Source organism: Geotrypetes seraphini, chromosome 1 (assembly GCF_902459505.1).
Source record: "Geotrypetes seraphini chromosome 1, aGeoSer1.1, whole genome shotgun sequence".
Lineage (NCBI taxonomy): Eukaryota > Metazoa > Chordata > Amphibia > Gymnophiona > Dermophiidae > Geotrypetes > Geotrypetes seraphini.
The window spans coordinates 319,465,380-319,486,870 of NC_047084.1; the positions used below are offsets into that span (position 1 = coordinate 319,465,380).

The 21,491-nt window shown below is 44.5% G+C and overlaps 1 protein-coding gene across 1 annotated transcript in view; it reads left to right on the forward strand.

Moving 5' to 3' along the window:
* CENPE (centromere protein E) overlaps positions 1 to 21,491 on the forward strand; it is a 539,120-nt gene that overhangs the window by 370,348 nt on the left and 147,281 nt on the right. Inside the window, exon 36 of the mRNA XM_033956806.1 lies at positions 5,700 to 6,017. Coding sequence (XP_033812697.1) covers positions 5,700 to 6,017 — 318 coding nt within the window. The remainder of the gene's footprint in view (positions 1 to 5,699; positions 6,018 to 21,491) is intronic.

Below are 21,491 nucleotides of genomic sequence, written 5' to 3' on the forward strand. Positions count from 1 at the left end.
ATATTTCATAGTGCCCAAGAAAGTCTCAGAAGACTGGAGTCCCAGAGTTCATTCTGGATCGCATGCATGTTATGAGACCCTGAAGGTTTCAATTTTTCATTTGGAGATTGTGCAGTCAGTCATCACAGTGGTGGCACGGGGGAATTTCTAGCTTCCCTTGACGGATCACAGGAGATTCCTGAGATTGCATGTGCTGGAGAGATCACATCAGTTTTTGGTGCTTCCCTTTGGGTTGGCAACAGCACCTTACTCATTCACCAAGGTGATGTGGTGGTAGCAGCGCATCTCTATCAATATCTGGATAACAATATCAATATCTGGATAACAGACTGATCAGAGCTCCATTGTTATCGGAAAGGGAACAAATAGTGGCTCAAGTGGTCCAGTCTTGCAGACCCTGAGCTGGATAGTGAATTTTTAAGAGAGCCAATTGGTTCTGTCCCAATCCCTAGGAGTACTATTCATCACAGCAGACAGCTGGGTCTATCTTCCAGATGCACGCAGATAGAATCTTTGCACTCAGATAATTGACATGATGGACAAGCCATCTCCATCTGCATGTTACTATCTCCAAGTACTAGGCTCTGTGGCATCTTATAGATGTGGTCCCTTGGGTGAAAATTCACATGCTTCCTTTCCAGAATGCCCTACTCTTTCGGTGGTCACTGCAAACTGACTCCCTTCAAATGACTTCCGTGGACTTTGTAATCACACCACAATATGAGCTGGTGGCTCCATCCACAGTTGTTAATAGGCATGCCCCTCAGAATAACTTTATGGGTGATTCTCACAACGGATGCCAGCCTGTTCATCTGGGGAGGCCATTGCAACAGACACCCAGTCAAGGTGCAAAAGTCAGCCTCCCAGAAATTGGTCCATCAACAGACCGGAGCTTCATGCCATTCAATTGGTGTTACAGAAGCTTTAGGAGAGTCTGTAAGAACAGATGGTCCAAGTCTTCTCAGATAATACTACAGTGGTGGTGTATGTCAATCGCCAAGGAGGCACAGAGAGTATGCAGCTGAGCCTGGAAGCCAACTTATTGTTCAGGTGGGCAGAGCTACACCTACAAGCGATCTTCACGGGAGTGGGCGATGTCCAGGCAGAGTACCTCAGAAGGTAGACCTTGGATCCGAGAGAATGGATATTATCTGTAGCAGTGTTCGAGTCCATCATTCTTTGGGGTTGGCCAACTTTCAATCTGATGGCTATGGCAAGGTGCAAGAAGGCGGACCATTTATTCAGTCGAAGATCTGAGCCTATAAGCGAAGGCCTGGGCTCCATGACCTATGATAGGGAAAATAGTTAAGAACATAAGAAGTTGCCTCTGCTGGGTCAAACCAGAGGTCCATCGCGCCCAGCAGTCCGCACCCGCGGCATCCCATCAGGTCCATGACCTGTAAGGTGATCCTTGTCTAAACCCTTTAATCCCCCTTACTCTTTCTATAACCTATTTCCACCTCTATCTGTATCCCTCAATCCCCCTATCCTTCAGGAATTTATCCAGTCCTTCTTTAAAACCCCGCAGTGTACTCTGTCCTATCACAACCTCCAGAAGTGAATTCCAGGTGTCCACCACCCTCTGAGTGAAAAAGAACTTCCTAGCATTGGTTCTAAACCTGTCCCCTTTCAGTTTCTCCAAGTTCACAGAAAAGCTAACCATTCAGGGAGAGTGATCCTTAATCTTTTCTAACCACTTATTTACTCATCCTTGTCCCAAAAGTTCTCATTTATTCCTGCGCATATCTCTTATACTAAGCACCCTTGTCCTTTATGTCCTATCCCTTCCCTCTATCTTATTTCCTCTTATATTATGTAACTTTTCCCTTCCTTCCCATTTTTTCCTCACAGTCATGTTTGTCTGTATATGTCTAATATGTTTTCGCTAATTTTTCCAAAACACCAATAACTTGTTCTTACTCTCCTATTTTAAAAATTTTTTTATTGTTAACCGGTCAGATATTTCTTTTATGATCGGGATATCAAAAACCAATAAACTTGAAACTTGAACTTGATCCTCTTAGCACCGGATTGGCCACACAGGCCATGGTACATTACCTAGTGCAAAGGGATAAGCGTCTCAGACTGCAGGTACAGATGATCTCAGTGGTCATAAAAGATCCAGATCGCTTTGGTCTTATGCCATGGCTCTTGAGCGCATGGAATTAGGATACTCAAGGGGTAGTCATTGCTACTCTTCTCAGAGCCAAGAAGCCTTCGACAGTCTCTGCTTATGCTAAGACATGGAAGATGTTTCAACCCTAGTGCAGGTTGAAGGTAGAGCTGTTTAGTACTCCAATTGCGGTAGTGTTGATTTCCTCCAAGCAGGTCTTGTCAAAGGCGTTGCAATGACGTCCCTCAGGGTCTAAGTGGCGGGCATCTTGTGCTTCAGAACCCGCGGATGAAAAGCTCTCCTGGCTTCTCCAGACATAGCCAGATTCCTTAAGGGGGCATTAAGGCTCAGACCACCGGTAAAACAACTATTTCCGTCATGGAACCTTAACCTGGTTTTGCATGGCCTCAGTCAGGTTCTATCTTTGTTGAATCTTACTGTCAAGACTGTTTTCCTCATGGCCATTATGTCAGTGAGACAAGTCTTGGAGCTGCAGGCCCTGTTGTGCAGTGACTCATTCTTCAAGATCACGGAAGCATGTGTTTCCTTGCGCACAGTCCTGTCCTTTTTGCCAAAGGTCATTTTGGCATTTTATGCAATTAAGGTAAGATTCCCAGTATTCCAGGCAACAGGGTCAATGAAAAAGGACCAGATTCTGAAAAAACTGGATGCTGGGGTAGTTCTCCTTTGTTATCAAGAGATCACCAATGAGTTCCAACTGTCTAATCATCTATTTGTGCTTACCAGTCAGGTTAGATGCAACCAGCGTCTTAGGTGAACATTTCAAGATGAATATGAATACCTGTGGTAAGCAATCACCGATCTCCTTGAAAGCACAATCCACATAATGCGTAGCTTCTTTGTGAGTGGAAGCTCAGGTGATTTTGCCCGGGGAGATTTGTAGGGCAGTTTACATGGTCCACTCTGCATATGTTCTCCAAATTCTACAAAGTAGATGTGGCAGCACGTGAAGACACCATCCTAGGGTCCTCAGTGTTACGAGCAGGCACAGAGGTCCTTCCCTAGATTTCTGAGACTGCTTTTGTATATCCCTACTAACCAGAATGATACTTATTGCACTAGAAAAAGAGATTAGCTTACCTTGTTAATAACTTTTCTAGTAGATAGGGTGTATTGTAAAGAATCCTCAGCCCTAATATCCAACTACAGACCGGTAGCATCCATTCCGTTTATTGTAAAAATCATGGAGGGATTGGTACACACCCAACTGATGGATTATCTTAATCAATTCTCTCTCCTACATGAAACTCAATCCGGTTTTAGACCGTTATTCGGTACGGAGACAGTAATTGCGGCTATCTTAAGACAATCTGCGCCTACTGTTTAGCAAGGGCTTCAATGCCCTGGTTATGCAATTCGATATGAGTTCAGCCTTTGATCTAGTAGACCACGGGAAACTGCTGCAATGCCTAGACGCCATTGGTATCAGGGATAAGGTACTGAACTGGTTCTGTGGCTTCCTTATATCCCGCACCTATCAGGTACGTTTTAATTATGAGCTTTCTGACACCTGGAGCAATCCATCCAATGTGCCACAAGGGTCTCCACTATCCCCATTGCTTTTCAACATCTACATGTCCTCACTGGGCACGCAGCTAACCTAGCTGGGGATAAAACTATTTAGTTATTCAGATGACTTTACGATTATCATCCCATTCGCTAATTCTGTCTCTGAAACTATTCCCAAAGCTTCAGAAGCCATAAACGTGATGGAGCAATGGATGACAAATTTTAAGCTCAAACTTAATTCAGAAAAAACGACTTTCTTCGTTGCTTCACCACATCCGCTTGACACCAAAACACCACTATGTCTCAATAAACTTAGTTACCCTATCTAGCCCACCATAAAGATGCTAGGTGTTACTCTGGATCAATGCCTAACCATGAAAGACCAGGTGGACTCCTTAATCAGAAAGGGATTCTTTACTCTCTGGAAACTCAAATCCATTAAAGCTTATTTCGATACATCGGCATTCAGAACCCTGGTCCAATCCCTCGTACTAAATCTACTTGACTACTATAACATCGCCTATTTAGCAATTTCCAAAAAGAATATGCGACGTTTACAACTGATGCAAAATGCAGCAGTCAGACTGATCTTTGGGCTAAAGAAATTTGACCACGTGACACCCTACTACCGGCAGCTGCATTGGCTGCCAATGGAGGCACGCGTAAAATTTAAATTTGCCTGCTTTTGCTTTAAAGCACTACACGGACTTGCCTCTAAATACATAACTGACCTTTTCTCCTTCTCAGCCAACAGACACGAGGAGCTCACATTCCAACTTCGTTTCCCCCCCAGTGAGAGGTTGCAAACTGAAAAAACACCATGAACACCTTCTCTCACACCAAGCAGCATCATGGGGTAAAGACCTAGAACAATTGCTTTCACCCACTACTTATGAGGAATTTAGGAGACGTCTAAAAACACACCTGTTCCTAAAGTATCTAGACAACTGATCCACTCCTCTCTCCCCTCAATAGCGATTAACTTGTCCTATTGATCACTTTCTCCTCAACAATGGATTTCCTGTCCTATTAATTTTCTTTCTTCCACTCCTCTTAAAGTCAATCAATTTGTACCTTTGCTTAATCTTTTGTAAACCGCATATAACTTCACGGTACTGCGGTATATAAACTGTTATTATTATTATCATTCTGGAACCCTGCTCTGTCAGTTATTTGCTCCGCCTGCCTACTGTCTCAAATCAGGAAGTTTGAGTCAAAACTGAGATTTTAATGTCAGACCTCAAGGGTATGAAGAATAATCTATTGCTATAACACATTGGGGGAATGCTTGAGCTCCATAAATGTTTGATTGGTATGTTTCAATGTTTCGATTATTCAATTGAAATGTTTAACATATTTGTTATACTTTCAGAGCAGAACAGATTTGTAATTTGGAGTCTCTTTGTACCACTCCTCCTTATGTTTTCCTATGTAGGGCTATCACCTGCTTTGGTACAAACTGAAAGAGGCAACAGAGCCCTCTGGAGAAGGAGGAGGAGTTGAAAATCTGGAATGGATTCCTTCTGCACTGCTCGTGAGCATGGAGAGAATGCTCTACTGTCCAGAATGACACCTATCTACTAGAAAAGATCTCTTTTTCTACTGTCAAGGTTCTCCTTGTATTGCATACCGGAGTTCTTACAGATCTCATTTTGAGTTTAAAAAAAAAAAAAAATTGTTGCTCTTTTGATCTAGCTTATTCAAGAGGGTAGTTGTATCAGCTTGGTCAAAAGCATACTGGAAAGGCACAGGACTATACCAGTCCTAATGGTGGTTGTGATGTCAAGTTCAGTAGTTTCTGCCTTCACCTGCTGGTTGAGGAACACAGCCCATTGGTCTAGCAGAACTTAAGTAATGGAAATGATCAGGTTGCAACAAATTTCATAATGTGCACTTTGCCTATAATGTGTAAATAAGATAAAATAAGCTCTTTTAAAGTAGAGCCAATTAAAGAAAAAGCATGTATAGACACCTACTTTTACATTTTAAAACTAAGCTGTGAGGTCTTGTCAGTGATGGTGGGGTTTTCATTATACTATTGTATTTTAATATTTAGCTGTCATCTTTACTACAAGAATTTAAAAAGAGAATTGCAGCTCAGGAAGAACATTTCCTTGATGAGAAAAATGAATGTGATCGATCACAGAAGAAGTTAGCTATAGAGGCGGAACAGCTTCAAGAGCTATTAAAGTCCAGCAGATCCTCACTTGATAAAGTAGATGGAGAGAAACTTGAGGTTATGCAGAAACTTCATGAGGTTCAAGAAACCCTAAGTACTGTAACACAAGCCAAAGATGAACTTCAACAGATGATGGAGAGACTCCAAGCAGAAAGGAACCAACTGACAGAGGATATAAAGAAAAACAATGAGCAAGTGAGTGAGTGTTATCCTTGGATGTGTGGTTAAATAAGCAAGAATACATGGAGTTCAGAAATGGCAAGTATTAAGGCTAGTACAAAGATACTTGGTCCTGTAGGGAAAACTTTATTCTTGTGCCCTCTGCCTCCAGCTTGAGGCCCTCTTGCAATTGGCTTAACCCTGCTCCACTGTAGTCCCTAACCTCACACTTCCCCCCACCTGCTCAGCCCCCTGTGGCTAGCCAAAGAAAAGGCACTTAATAGCACATCAGCTTCTGTCACCATACAGGGCCAGTCTCATAGTACGAGCTGCAAGGTTATGGGATCTTATGGCTTATCCCTCAAGATTGTGCTTGCACAAGAGAACAGCATGATTGAGTGTTCTGCTTCCTGGAGGATGACAATGGCAACTGAGTCACTGGGGTAGGACCTCTGGAGGCAGGAACAGGAGGGAGGGGGATTTAAATTACCTACCTTCTGCTGCCTTTAGAGCAGTGTCTCTCAAACTGTGTGCCACAGCACAGTGGTGTGCCCCAAAGAGATTCCAGGTGTGCCATGAGAGATTCCAGAATTTTACTTTATTTTTAAAAATTACCTTTATAAGTATACACTAGGATAGATGACATGTACATTGCATACACAAGAGTCTGTTAATATTATGAGAATATGTGTGTAATGATTCAACCATCCAGACAAGCATCATTCTTGTAATGATTGCTCCTTGAAAACTAACAGCAAGTAATTTTAGTTTTATTTTTTATGCAGTAGTTATCCTAAATTGAGCAACAAAGCCATCAAGGCTTTACCGTTTGGATCGTCTTATTTTTGCGAACTTGGAATTTCAGCTCTGACAGAAATTAAATCGAAGAAAAGAATGACTGCAGATGGTGAATGATGAAATGCATGTTGCTTGTCAACAATTGAGCTGCATTTTGAGTTAATTTACACTCAAAACGAGCATATCATCGCATTGATTAGCAAGTCTGTTCTATCTACTTTAGTTTCACTGTTGTTACGATTACCCATACATAGCTTAAAGAACTTAAAATTAAATTTGAGAGTTATTGCTTTTGCAATTTTATAATTTTAATTATGTGCCACAAAAAACATTTGGTCAGTTTAGTGTGCTGGAGCTAAAAAAAAGTTTGAAACACACTGCCCTAGTGTCTTGGTACTGTAGGAGGTTGCCTAATAAAAGCATTGACATGTTAATCTTACTGATTTCAATGTGAATGGAATTGTTCTGAACAAGGTAGAAACCATGCATGGAATGTAATGGAACATATAAATGTGCAAAATTGAATGATAAGATAATGGAGATGTCTTCTTCATGCCTCAATATAATGTCACAACTAAAATATAATAAACTACTTTAGATCAAATTAAGAAATCTTAAACAGGAAAGAAATTGATTCTTCTTTGGAAAGAGCATAAATAGTAGTCTTTGTAATGGTGAATAGGAAACCTAACATAAGGTTAGCCTATATTCAGAACACATTTCACAAATTATCACTCATAGAATAATATCTAGTTCATGCAGTTGCAACTTAATCCCATAGCTAGCTGAAAATGAGGTAATCAACTCTTGCCAACATAATACGATACATGATGGCTTAAAAAAAAAGTATTCAACAAAAGAAAAGGGCACTTATGATCATAAATATACTTTATAAATTTGCAAGAGGAGCTCAGAACTATCAGTTGGTAAAGAGATCACACTCAGGGCAGAAAACCCTTTTAAATGTGTTTCAATATGTCTATCATTGCTCCATCTTGAGTTTATATAAAGTAATTTCAACGATGTTAACACTGGTTTCTAAATGTAGTAAGTCCTGAATTCATAATAAATGTTCATAAAGAAAATGCTCTTCTTAAATATTTAGCTCGTTTCTGAATCACAACGATGATAGAAGTTGTCTCGCTGTGGCCCCCCTACGGATCTTATTTAGATGTTCAATGATCTGAACCCTTAGATCTTGTTGTATAGCCAACATAGAACAAATGACAGGGGCACATGATCATATAAACAACTCCCTCAGTACTACAGTTCATTTGATGTTTAAGAATGTGCTTTTTCTGTAGCTATACAACAAGATCTATAAGGGTTCGGATCATTGAACATCTAAGTAAGATTCGTAAGGGGGACATGGGTGCCCCCCTTTCCCAGCATTGGCACACTCAATCATATAATCCAGAAGATCTCAAGTTTGTGGTTTTGGAAGCACCAAAATTAAAGAGATTGGAGAACATGTTAACCTTTTTGTCGAAGAAAGAGCAATCGTGGATATACCTTTGGCAAACAGTAACCCTCACTGGTTTGAACCGTGAGGTTGAATGGTGGGCATTTCTCCACAAATGAATGACAGCACATCTAAGTGAAAAACCGGGTCTACATCTGAGAGGTACATCACTTGAAACCGGAAATTAGAGAAGTCAGGAGAGTAATGGAAGGTATCCACCAACAGCGCCGTAAGCTTGTTTGAATCCTTACAGTGTTTGATATAGTAAAACGGTTTTGTTTTCACCTTTCTATTTAGAGTGAAGCTCTCCTTGTGAATGTTTATTATCATAAGCGGGTTCTCTAAAGAAGCCATCTTGGCGAAATGCGTAAGATCCCGCAGATCTCGCCACAGCAAGACAACTTCTATCACCGTTGTGATTCAGAAATGAGCTAAGTTGAAGTTTATATTCTGAATATTTAAGAAGAACATTTTCTTTATCAACATTTATTACGAATTATCCCAGGACAAGCAGGCAGCATATTCTCTACATGTGGGTGACATCATCCACGGAGCCCTGTCGCGGACAGCTTTTCAAGCAAACTTGATTGAAGATCTTAAAGTTTGCTAGTGCTGCACCGCGCATGCGTGTGCCTTCCCACTCAGCTAGAGGGCGCGTCTCCTCAACGTGGTCCTCAGTTCTTAGTTTTCTGCGGAGCCAGAAAGCCCTGTCTCTTCTCTGCGATCCTAATGCCTTTCTTGCACCGCGGCTTCTTTTCTTGTTTTCTAGTCGGGAAGTCGCTGTGCTCTGCGTCTTTTTCTTCAAAAAAAAAAGTTAGATTTTTCTTCGTCGTTCAGCGACCAGGCGATCCCGTTTTTTTCTTGGCCAGCAGGCCTCGCATGGCCGCGGCCTTCGTTTTTACAATATGTCAAGTTCAAGTTCAATTTTATTTGATAAATCACCTATAAACAGAGTTTTCTAAGCGATGTACAGTTTAAAACATCTAATGAGTGAACAAACAGTCCTAAAACAAAATTTTAACACATTTTAAAAACAATAATATATATAACAAACATTATTAAAACTTAAGAGGTTCATGACTAACTAGATACAATAGGAAAGAGAGGGCAAAGTTACAATTTTCTTAGTCTAAGAAGGAAGAGACAAAAGGGTAAAAAACATTTATGGACAGGGCAAAAAAGCAACAAATAATTAGATCTTTAGTTAATAAAAGCATCATTGAATAAAAAGGATTTTAAGAGTTTTTTAAATGAGATGAGGCCTATTACCGGGTTCAAGAAGTGCACTCAGTGCGGTCGGGTAATTTCCATCACAGACCCGCACCGTTGGTGTATTCTTTGCCTCGGTGTTGATTACCCTACGGACTCTTGTCCTCGTTGTTCCACCCTTCAGCCTCGAGTTCTTCGTCGGCGTCGGGCCAAGATTCTGGACCTCTTCGCCATGAAAGCTGACAGCACCTCGACCCCGGTTTCGGTCTCGACGTCAGCCTCGAAGACCTCGGTCCCGATCAAGTCTCCCTCGACTTCAAAGGCCTTGGCAACTCCGGCGTCGAAGACCTCGACCTCGGGTAAGTCTCCTCTTCCTCATTCAGGTTCAGCTCAGCTACCGAAGAAGCTGTCCTCGGAGTCTCTGGCCACCCAAGCAGTGAGTGTAGTCCTGCCGGCCTCGCCGAGACCTCCTCCCAAGCGTGCCTCCACATTAAGGGAATACTCTACATCGAGGTCGCCCTCGTTGGAGTGCATGGCTGCACCAGTCTGTCCAAATCCCTTGGTCTCAGTGCCGATATTTGAGGATATGCTTAAGGCTATCTTAACCTCGCAGATCTCCTCTGCTTTAGCTCAGCTTACCCTGGCCTCGACCTCGCTCGTTGTGGACCAGCCTGAGCATCGCTCCGAGGGCTCTCGAAGCAGGGTGCGTCGGTCTCGACGCATGTCCTCGAGTGACTCCTCGCCTTTCCCTCGAGGTGGACTTCTCCCGCTGCCCGGCCTTGTTCAAAACGCTGGTCGAGTCGTACTCCTTCCTCGAGACCGGAGGTCTACCAAGCGGCCCAGGGATTCTTCCCCAAAGCGGGAAAGGTCACCAGGCCCTCGCACTACGGGTTCCATCAATCCGTCAGACCTCGTACTGTCTGACCCTAGTCTTCTCCGCTCTCCTGTGCTGTCTCAGTCCCCAGATCGAGGAGCCCCGAGGTCGAAAACACCCACCTCCCTCCCTCGTCGACAGGTCTTTTCTTCCCGGGGCTCGCCCAGGCGGGCTCCCTGGGCCTCGGAGCCCCGGGTCCTCACTGTCCAGGCTCTCTAAGCGCAACCGTCCTTGACATCCATGCTTGTTGACACTGATGTGCCGGCACAGTATTCAAGGGAGGCTTCCCCCTTATTTTCTGCTGCCCCGAAATTTCGCTCGGCTTCCCCCCTTGAGGGGCCTTCTGCGAGCAGACCTTCCTCTTTCACCAGGTTTGTGGTGGACATGGGCAAAGCACTGCAATTGGACCTTCAGTCTGATTCGAGGTACACCCGGGAATATTTGGAGGAGATGGAGCTTCCTTATCCACTGAAGGAATCCCTTCGCCTTCCTTTGAATCCGGTTTTTCAGCAGACTTTCTTCCAGAATTTGGAGACTCCTTATGCCATCCCGGCCATTCCGTCCAAAATGGAATCCAGGTACCGGACGGTCCCCTGTAAGGGGTTTGAGAAGGCTCAACTCTCCCACCAGTCCCTGGTGGTGGAGTCTTCCCTGAAGAAGTCTAATCCCTCCAAGGTATACGCAGCGGACCCGCCGGGCCGCGAGGGCTGGACTATGGATAAGTTTGGCAAACGCCTGTACCAAAATTCCATGACGGCGAACAGGGTTCTGAATTACAATTTTACTTTCACGTCCCATCTCAAGAAGTGCATCAAAACCATGCCCTCCTTTCAGGATGATTTGCCGGTCCATCGCCGGAGGGAATTTCGCTGGCTCCTGGATACGCTGTCGCAGATTCGGCTTTATATGTTTCAGGCAACATATGATGCTTTTGAACTCTCCTCCAGGGTCTCCGCCTTTGCGGTAGCCACGCGCCACCTGGCTTGGCTCCGCATAGTTGACATGGACCCGAATCTGCAGGACCGGCTGGCAAATCTCCCGTGCTTGGGCAACGAACTCTTTGACTCCATCGAGGTAGCCACCAAACGCCTCTCCGAGCATGAGCGCTCCTTTGCCTCCTTAGTCCGTCCCAAGGCGAAGCCCGCTCCTCCTAAGTCGTGCAAGTTGCCTCCCCGGCGCTATCCCCAGAAGTCGACGCTGGCTTTTTCCAAATCACCTCCTCGACGTCAGCAGCAGCAGAGGGCCCCTCAGAAGCCTCAGACCCCTGTGACGGCTAAGCCTGCGCCGTCCTTTTGACTGTCTCAGTTGGAGAGGGCCGGCCCCCTCCGTCTCCGTCCTCGAGCCTTCTCTGCCTATAGGAGGCCGCCTCAGTGCTTTTTATCACCAATGGGAACTGATTACTACGGACAATTGGGTCCTCTCCGTCATCAGCAAGGGGTATTCCCTGCACTTCCGGGCACCACCTCCGGCCCTGCCCCCAAGAGAGTGTCCTTCCAAAAGAGCACAACTCCCCCTTCTTCTCCAGGAGGCTCTTGGCCTCCGGGCGGTGGAGGAGGTCCCCTTGTGTCAGCGGGGCGGCGGATTCTACTCCCGGTACTTTCTAGTCCTCAAGAAGACCGGAGACCTGCGCCTTATCCTGGACCTCCGGGTGCTGAATAAGTTCCTGGTCAAGGACAAGTTCCATATGCTCTTTCTTCCCACGTTATATCCCCTACTGGACAAGGGGGATTGGTTATGCTCCCTGGATCTGAAGGAGGCCTACACTCACATCCTGATCCACCCAGCCTCTCGTAGGTTCCTTCGCTTTCAGGTCGGAGACCTTCACCTGCAGTATCGGGTCCTCCCGTTTGGGCTCGCTTCGTCCCCACGAGTCTTCACCAAGTGCCTCGTGGTGGTTGCGGCGGCCCTGCAGTCGCAGGGTCTTCACGTGTTCCCGTACCTCGACAACTGGCTTATCAAAGCACCGTTACGGCAGGAGGTTATTGCAGCGACCCTACGGACTTATGTTCCTTCAGCGTCTGGGCTTCGAGGTCAACTTTCCCAAGTCCCAGTTGTGCCCCCCTTAGTCTCTGCAGTTCATTGGGGCGGTGCTGGACACGGTTCGCCTCTGCTCATTTCTGCCTCATTTCTCCCTTCAGTTCATGGCCTCCGCCAAGCAGATGATCCTGTTGGGACACATGGCCTCCACCGTTCTTTTGCCAGACTTCACCTCCGAATACCTCAGTGGACCCTGGCATCCCAGTGGAGACAAGACCCGGGATCCCGCCTCTCATCGCATTGCAGTGATTCCCTCCTTGAGGCGTTCGCTCCATTGGTGGATACACTCTTCCAATCTTTCCAGAGGTTTTCTCTTTCTCACGCCTCCGCCGTGGAAGGTCCTAACAACGGACTCCTCCACGTATGCCTGGGCCTGGGGGGGCTCACCTTGACGGCCTCCGGACCCAGGGTCTTTGGTCGAGCGCCAACCGTCACTGCCACATCAACCTGCTGAAGCTTTGGGACATTTACAATGCTCTGGTCGCCTTTCGGCATTTGCTTCAGGATCAAGTGGTTCTGGTGCGCACAGACAACCAGGTGGCTATGTATTATGTGAACAAACAGGGAGGTACGGGTTCCCTGTCTCTTTGCCGGGAGGCTCTTCGGCTCTGGGAGTGGGCGATACGCCACAACATCTTCCTTCGAGCGGTCTACATCCAAGGCGAGCACAACTGCCTGGCGGACAGGTTGAGTCGCCTTCTCCAGCCGCACGAATGGTCCCTCCATTCCTCGACGCTGCGTCAGGTGTTTGCTCGATGGGGGATGCCACAGATAGATCTTTTCACCTCGCCCCTCAACAACAAGTTGCCTCTCTTCTGCTCCAGGATTTACTCCCCGGATCGTCTCGAGGCGGATGCTTTCCTTTTGGATTGGATGGACCGGTTCCTTTACGCGTTCCCTCCATTTCCCCTGATTCTGAATACTCTAGTCCAGTTCAAGTCAGTTCACGCCACCATGATTTTGATAGCTCCACAGTGGCCCAGACAACCTTGGTTCTCCCTTCTACTTCATCTCAGTGTCAGGGAGCCTCTGCTTCTGCCTGTGTTTCCTTCTCTGCTGTCTCGGAGTCAAGGTTCGCTGCTGCATCCCAATCTGCCATCTCTTCACTTAACAGCATGGTTCCTTTCCACCTAACTCCCTCCTTCAGTTTTTCTCCATTGGTGCGGGATGTCCTCGAGGCCTATCGCAAGGGTTCCACTAGACAATGCTACTCCCAGAAATGGACTAGATTTGCTGCGTGGTGTGCTAAGCATTGCAAGGAGCCACTGTCTGCTTCCTTGTCTTCTGTGCTGGATTATCTGTTGCACTTGTCTCGGTCTGGTCTCAAGTCGACATCTATTCGAGTCCACCTCAGTGTGATTGATGCCTTTCATCAGCCGCTTGATGGGAAACCGCTCTCGGTCCAACCGGTAGTTTCCCGTTTTATGAAGGGCCTTTTCAATGTTCATCCTCTACTCAAGCCCCCTCCTGTGGTTTGGGATCTTAATGTAGTTCTGGCTCAATTGATGAAACCTCCGTTTGAACCCATTGATAAGACTCCTCTGAAGTATCTCACTTGGAAGGTGGTGTTTCTGATTGCCCTTTCGTGCGGACCCACCTTTTACTGTTTTTCATCATGACAAGGTGGTCCTTCGTACTCATCCTAAGTTTTTGCCTAAGGTGATTTCGGATTTCCACCTCAACCAATCCATTGTTCTTCCAGTGTTCTTTCCTAAGCTCCATTCTCATCCTGGTGAGGTGGCGCTTCACACTCTTGACTGTAAGAGGGCGTTGGCTTTTTACCTCCAACGCACCCAGTCTCATCGCACAGCTCCTCAACTCTTCATATCTTTTGATCCTAATCGGTTGGGGCGTCCGGTTTCCAAGCGTACCTTGTCCAACTGATTGGCTGCTTGTATTTCCTTCTGCTACGCTCAGGCTGGTCTCTCGCTGCAGGGTCGGGTCACGGGGCATAAAGTCCGAGGAATGGCGGCGTCTGTCGCTTTCCTCAGGTCCACGCCTATTAAGGAGATCTGTAAGGCCGCCACTTGGTCCTCGGTTCATACATTCACCTCTCACTACTGTCTGGATACTTTCTCCAGGCGCGACAGCCAGTTCGGCCAGTCGGTTTTATGTAATCTGTTCTCCTAAATTGCCAACTCTCCCACCGTCCCATCCTGGTTAGCTTGGAGGTCACCCACATGTAGAGAATATGCTGCCTGCTTGTCCTGGGATAAAGCACAGTTACTTACCATAACAGGTTTTATCCAGGGACAGCAGGCAGATATTCTCGTAACCCTCCCACCTCCCTGGGTTGGCTTCTTTGCTAGCTATCTGAACTGAGGACCACATTGAGGAGACGCGCCCTCTAGCTGAGCGGGAAGGCACACGCATGCGCAGTGCAGCACTAGCAAACTTTAAGATCTTCAATCAAGTTTGCTTGAAAAGATGTCTGCGACGGGGCTCCGTGGATGACGTCGCCCACATGTAGAGAATATCTGCCTGCTGTCCCTGGATAACACCTGTTATGGTAAGTAACTGTGCTTTCAGGATTTACTACATTTAGAAACTAGTGTTAACATCGTTGAAATTACTTTATATAAACTCAAGATGGAGCAATGATAGACATATTGAAACACATTTAAAAAGGGTTTTCTTCCCTGAGTGTGATTTCTTTACCAATTAATGGTTCTGAGCTCCTCTTACAAATTTATAAAGTATATTTATGATCATAAGTGCCCTTTTCTTTTGTTTCTGTTGAATGGTTCATCATTTTGGGACACTATATTTGGAATAAATATTACCCAGTAGTTTTACTTGGGGTTAAAAAAAAAAAGTATCCATGCAGGTGCCTAGTTACTATGTCCACACTGTGTAGATATACAAACTTCCACCAATAGAGTGACTGAGAGGCTTCCTCCCCTTATCCAAGATTGTTTCTGTTGTCATAAGAACATAAGAATAACTTTACTGGGTCAGACCAGTGGTTCACAAGCCCAGTAGCCCATTCTCACTGTGCCCAATCCAGGTCACTAGTACCTGCCCAAACCCCAAAGAGTAGCAACATTCCATGCTACCGATCCAGGGAAGCAGGCTTCCCCCATGTCTTAACAGACTATGGACTTCTCCTCCAGGCATTTGTCCAAACCTTTCTTAAAACTAGCAACGCTATCCGCTTTTAACACAATCTCTTGCAATGCGTTCCAGAGCTTTTCTCTTAGTGCAAAAAATATTTCCTATTGTCTATAATGTACCATTCAAGACAGATGAATATACAGGATCCCTTACTTATTTCAAACTAAAACTTGGATTTATAGACCTGGTCTTCCCCAAAAAGAGCTCGACTCGGTTTACAATATTTAAATGCATGGAATGAAAAGAAGAGATAGAGTAGTGAAAAAAAATAAAAAGAAACGGAATAGAATAGACTGAGAATTACAGAACATGTGATATCACTTAAGTCTTCTGCAGCCCTGAACCAGCCAGTATTTCTTAGTCTCCAGCAGGTAGTAGATGAGTTACTGTGCAGCCTTCTAGCTAATTTGGTGAGCGAGCTTAGTCTTGTTAGGGTATGCTGACTTTGGCCTCCTAATTAAAAAAAAAAAAGACAGAATTTGATAGGAGGCACAAACAATTATTTTTTTTTTGGGGGGGGGGTGGTAGGGATCAAACTTTTTGTGACCAGAATTTGTCCTTCAACTATGTGGACTCTTTGGCTTCTTTCTTTTGACCTGGGGTAAGAATGAAACAGGGATGGGTTACTGCAAATACCTGCAATAAACCACGATAGATCCATGTGTTAAAAACAAAACATCCAGGGACATTTTTCACAGATGTGGGAGTGGTAAAAAATCCTTGCTTCTGCAGTAAAATAAAAAGTCATGGATGAGTTCCCACCACTAGCTGCATATCTTATTCAGCTGATCCCTACATAAGGAGGGACCCAGCAGAGGGAGGACTTTGAGTGGGGATCAGCTAAAAAGATAGCTAGTGTGGCAGAAGGGAAGGGAAAGATGTGCTGGACCCATGGGGGAGGTGCTGGACCCATGGGGGAGGTGCTTGACCAGTAGAGTAGAGGGATAGTTGCTAGACCTTTTAGTGGAGCTTGACCATGTTTGGGGAGGGGTTTGGGGGGGCTGGAGCCATGGGAAGATAGAGGGATGCTGGATCTGGCAGGAGGGAGAAGAGAGATTCCAAACTAAGGGGTTGAAAAGAGAGAGAATGAAATACTGCACACAGCAGAGGAAAGAGAGGGAGAAATGATGGGCATGGAGGGGAGCTTAGGGACAGGGACATGGGGAAGTGCTACATGGGGATGATACATGGACACAGGCAATGACAGACATAGTAAAGATATTGATAATGCACAGATGCATGATTATACTAAGTATTTTGGATCTCCCATTTTGGGTGATATAATTGTGAAAGGTACACTTTTTATTTGGTGTTGCTGCACACTTTGAACCCCCCCAAAAAAAATTAAAGGGTTTCATCTGATGTTTAATGCATGCCATATAATCAATAAAACAAAAGTGAAAATTTCCTAATTTGGTTCATGGTGTAAAACAAGAGCATGTCACCCTGTCAACATCATCCCTACAGTAAAACATGATAATGGCAGCAGAGAAAGTGAGATTTCTGTTAAATTTACACAGGAGTATATACTGTTGAATCCTATTAGCTGCGAATCTGCAGAAGGGTGTCTCTTTAAGAGTTTGAACTCCTCCCTTTCTGCAGTGGAGAACATCTCTCCTCAATTTTTCCTTCTGCCAACGAATTCAGAATGTGTGTTCTGATCTGCTCTGCTTCTTTGTTGTTTTGGGGTATTTTTCAGAGTCATCTACCGACCCCTCGATACGTCTGACTCTGATTGCTGGCTCTCCTCCTCCTTCCTTGAGCCCTCATCCCTTTCTCTCATACTCGGTGACTTCAATATCCATGTTTATGACACCTCTGACTCCCTTGCCTCTAAGTTCCTTGCCCCAGCATCCTCATACAATCTTCTGCTGTGCTCTACCACTCCTACACACCAGAAAGGACATTGCCTAGACCTAATTCTATCCTCCAACTGCTCAACCACCAAATTCTGCAATACCACCCTTCCCCTCTCTGATCATCACTTGTTAACATTCACTATTCATCACCCTACCCCCAGATCCTGCCAATTGCCACCAACACATTCAGGAACTTTCAGGCTATTGAACCCAGAGCCTTCTCCACTTCTGTCTCATCCCTCCCCTCAACTACTATATCACACAAGACTGTCAACAAAGCTGTCCTCTTATAATACCATTCTCTCCTCTGCTCTAGGTACTCTTCTTGTTCCTCCAATCTAATGTCCTGTTAGGTGTGCCAAACCTCAACCCTGGCTCACCTCCCGCATCTGCTACCTGCTGAACATCTCTGGCTTAAATCCCATGCTCACGCCGACTTCATACACTTCAAATTCATGCTGACATCATTCCAGTCTGCCCTCTTGATGGGCAAACAAAAATACTATATCCACTTAACCACTTCTTAGTTCCAATCCTTGCCATCTCTATACCACACTAAACTCCCTACTCAAAGCACCCTTGCTGCCTATACTCCCTTCAATTTTTCCATAGACAATGACAAGAGTTCTTCTATGATAAGATTCAGAAGATTCACCTTGAGCTCTCAGCAAGGCTGTTTCCCCCTTCCCTTAACACCTGACACCCTCAACTCTTTCTCTGAGATCACTGAAGAGGAAACCACACATCTTTCATCCTCCAAACCCACTACCTGCTCCTCCGGTCGAATTCCCACTCACCTACTCGGTGCTATCGTGCCCTCTGTCATCCCTCCTATTTGTCACATCCTCAACCTATTGCTCTCCACTGCAATTGTCCCTGATGCCTTCAAACATTCTGTTGTCACACTCCTCCTCAAGAAATCCTCACTGGACCCCACGTGTCCCTCCAACTATTGCCCCATATCCCTCTTCCCTTTCTTATCCAAGTTACTTGAATGTGCTGTTCACCACCGTTGCTTGGACTTCCTCTCATCCCATGCTATTCTGGATCCACTTCAGTCGGGCTTTTGCCCACTGCATTCCACAGAAACTGCCCTTACTAAAGTTTCCAATAACCTGTTCTTGGCCAGATCCAAAGGCCTCTACTCTATCCTCATCCTTCTTGAATCTGTCTGCCACCTTTAATACTATTGATCACCGCCTACTCCTTGATACACTGTCATTGTTGGGATTCCAGGGTTCTGCTCTCTCCTGGTTTTCTTCCTATCTCTCCCATCGTACCTTCAGTGTATGCAATGGTGATTCCTCTCCACAGCCTTCCCACAATCAATTGGTGTTCCTCACATCTCTATCCTAGGATCACTCCTTTTCTCACTTGGAGCGCTGATCTCCTTCCATGGTTTCCAGTATCACCTCTAGGCTGACTCCTCCCAGATCTACTTCTCTTCACCAAATATATCTACTGAAACCCAGACCAGAGTCTCAGCCTGCCTCTCCGACATTGCCGCCTGGATGTCTCACCTCCATCTAAAATTGAATATGGCTAAAACAGTTGCTCATCTTCCTGCCTAAACCCACCTCTAGCCCAGTAGCCCATCTTCACAGTAGCCAATGCAAGTCACTAGTATCTGGCAAAAACCCAAATAGTTGCAACATTCCATGCTACTGATCCGGGGCAAACCATGGACTTTTCCTCCAGGAAATTGTCCAAACATTTCTTGAAACCAGCTACATTAACCACTCTTAACACATCCTCTGGCAACATGTTCCAGAGCTTAACTATTTTTTGAATGAAAAAAAATATTTCCTCCAATTGGTTTTTGAAGTATTTCCCTGTAACTTCAAGCATCCCCTAGTCTTTGTAAAAAATCGATCCACTTGTACCTGTTCCACACCACTCAGGAATTTGTAGGCTTCTATCATATCTTCTCTCAGCCGTCTCTTATCCAAGCTAAAGAGCCCTTAGAACCTCTATAGTGTTTCCTCAAACGAGAGGAGTTACATTCCCTTTATCATCTTGGTCGCTCTTCTTTGAACCTTTTCTAGTAAGGCAACCAGAACTGAACGCAATACTCAAGGTGAAGTCACACCATGGAGTGATACAGAGGTATTATAATATTCTTAGCTTGTTAACTATCCCTTTTAAAAATAACTCCTAGCATCTTCTTTGCTTTTATGGCTGCCACCGTATATTTACCCTCCATTGAGAAAAATGGCCATTTAACCCTACCCTCTCTTTTCTATCCAATAACCATTCCTAATTCACAATTGAACATTGCCTCCTATTCCGTGACTCTTTAATTTTCTCAGGAGCTTCTTATGAGGAAAAGGGATTGGAACTTGTATACCACCTTTTTGTAGTTTTACAACCATGCTCAAAGCGTTTAACATACAGCTACTGCAAGCATTTTCCCTGTGTGTCCTGGTGTGATCACTATCTAATGTACCATGGGCCAGTGGAAGATTAAGTGACTTGCCCAGGTCACAAGGTGCAGCACATGGTTTGAACCCACAACGTCAGAGTGCTGAGGCTGTAGCTGTAACCACCACGCCACATTCTTGAGGGACTTTGTCAAAAACTTTCTGAAAATCTAGATACACTACATCAACATATAACCTTTATCCACATGTTTGTTCACACCTTCAAAGAAGTCGAGCAAATTGGTGAGGCAAGATCTCCTTTGGCTGAACCCATGCTGACTGTCCCATTAAATCATGTTTGTCTATATGTCTATTTACAATTTTCACTTTTTATCTTATCAATTTGGCTTGGTACATCTTCCAGATTCACTGAGATTTTTCAGTTCCTTCACATCACTCTTGAAAATCGTTAACAGCTCAGGTAGATCTCTTACATCATCTTCTGTAAAGACCGAAGCAAAGAATTAATTCAATCTTTCAACTAACTTTTACTCTAATGCATTTAGAAAATAGCTATATTTTTGGAACAATCCCAAAATTCAAAATCACGACAAATCTCTATCATGGAAAAGGTGGCAGCGGGCAGGTATATGGTTTGTCCATCAATTGTCTACCCTCAATTCGTTAATTCCATTCGATATACTGTGCTCTACATACTCGCTACCTCCTTCTACCTATTCACAATGGCGTTCTCTCACTGGAGTGTTGCCTTCTTTGCATATACGATTTGACTATATGACTTCCAAAAATACTATTTACAACTGGTCTTCTCTGTCTCTATTAAAAGGCAAAGCGATATCATCCTTCTACAGTATTTTAAGAGATCACTCCTTCACTTTTTCACCTCACTCTATGAAGCACTGGGACGCTATACTTACCACTCCGCTTTCTGACATTGATTGGGAACTTTTCTGGTCATCAACAAATCGCCCGCTTTTATCTTCTAGAGTATCACAATCAATGTACTTTCTTATGTGGCAGGCAATATGGACCCCACTTCGCATGTGGAAAGCTAACTTAAAGCAAGACTCTGTTTGCTGGAACTGTTTGAAAGAGGAAGGAACTCTTGATCATATGTTATTTCATTGTACTCTAGTCCGCTCTTTTTGGACCTATGTCTGGAACACCATACAATCTATTACTAACTGCTCAGAAGAAATCTCTATAGACATTGTAATCCTTCGCTCTCAACACCCATGTTTCACACAATCAAATTGTCCACCTAAACTCATTGATACCATGTTGGTGACTGCTCTCATGCACATTCTAAAAAATTGGAAATCACCCTCGCTATTAGATTATACCTTTTGGTGGAACTCTCTGAGTATGTATCATAGATTTGAATCCTATGCATATGAGAAGAGAGTTACATTCCGAACCTGCATGAACTTGAAATACAACAAATCTCCATGGTCATTCTTAGATTCTTATGTACGCTCATCTTCTTAGACACTCCTGTTATCCTTTTCTTCTCCTCTCTTCTCTCTTTCATTTTTCTTTCCTTTTTCTTTACTGCTCTCTCTCATCTTTATCTTATATATCCCTTACATACATTTTTAATAATTGGAGCCTTTGCTCCTATACAGTTAAACACAGATTTATATATTTTATATACAGAAAGCTTTACTTTGTTTCTATGTACTTTAAATGATTCTTGTATCCTTTAAAATACTTAATAAAAATTATTGAACTTAAAAAAAAAGAAAATAGCTATATTAGGTCAGACCAATGGTCTCT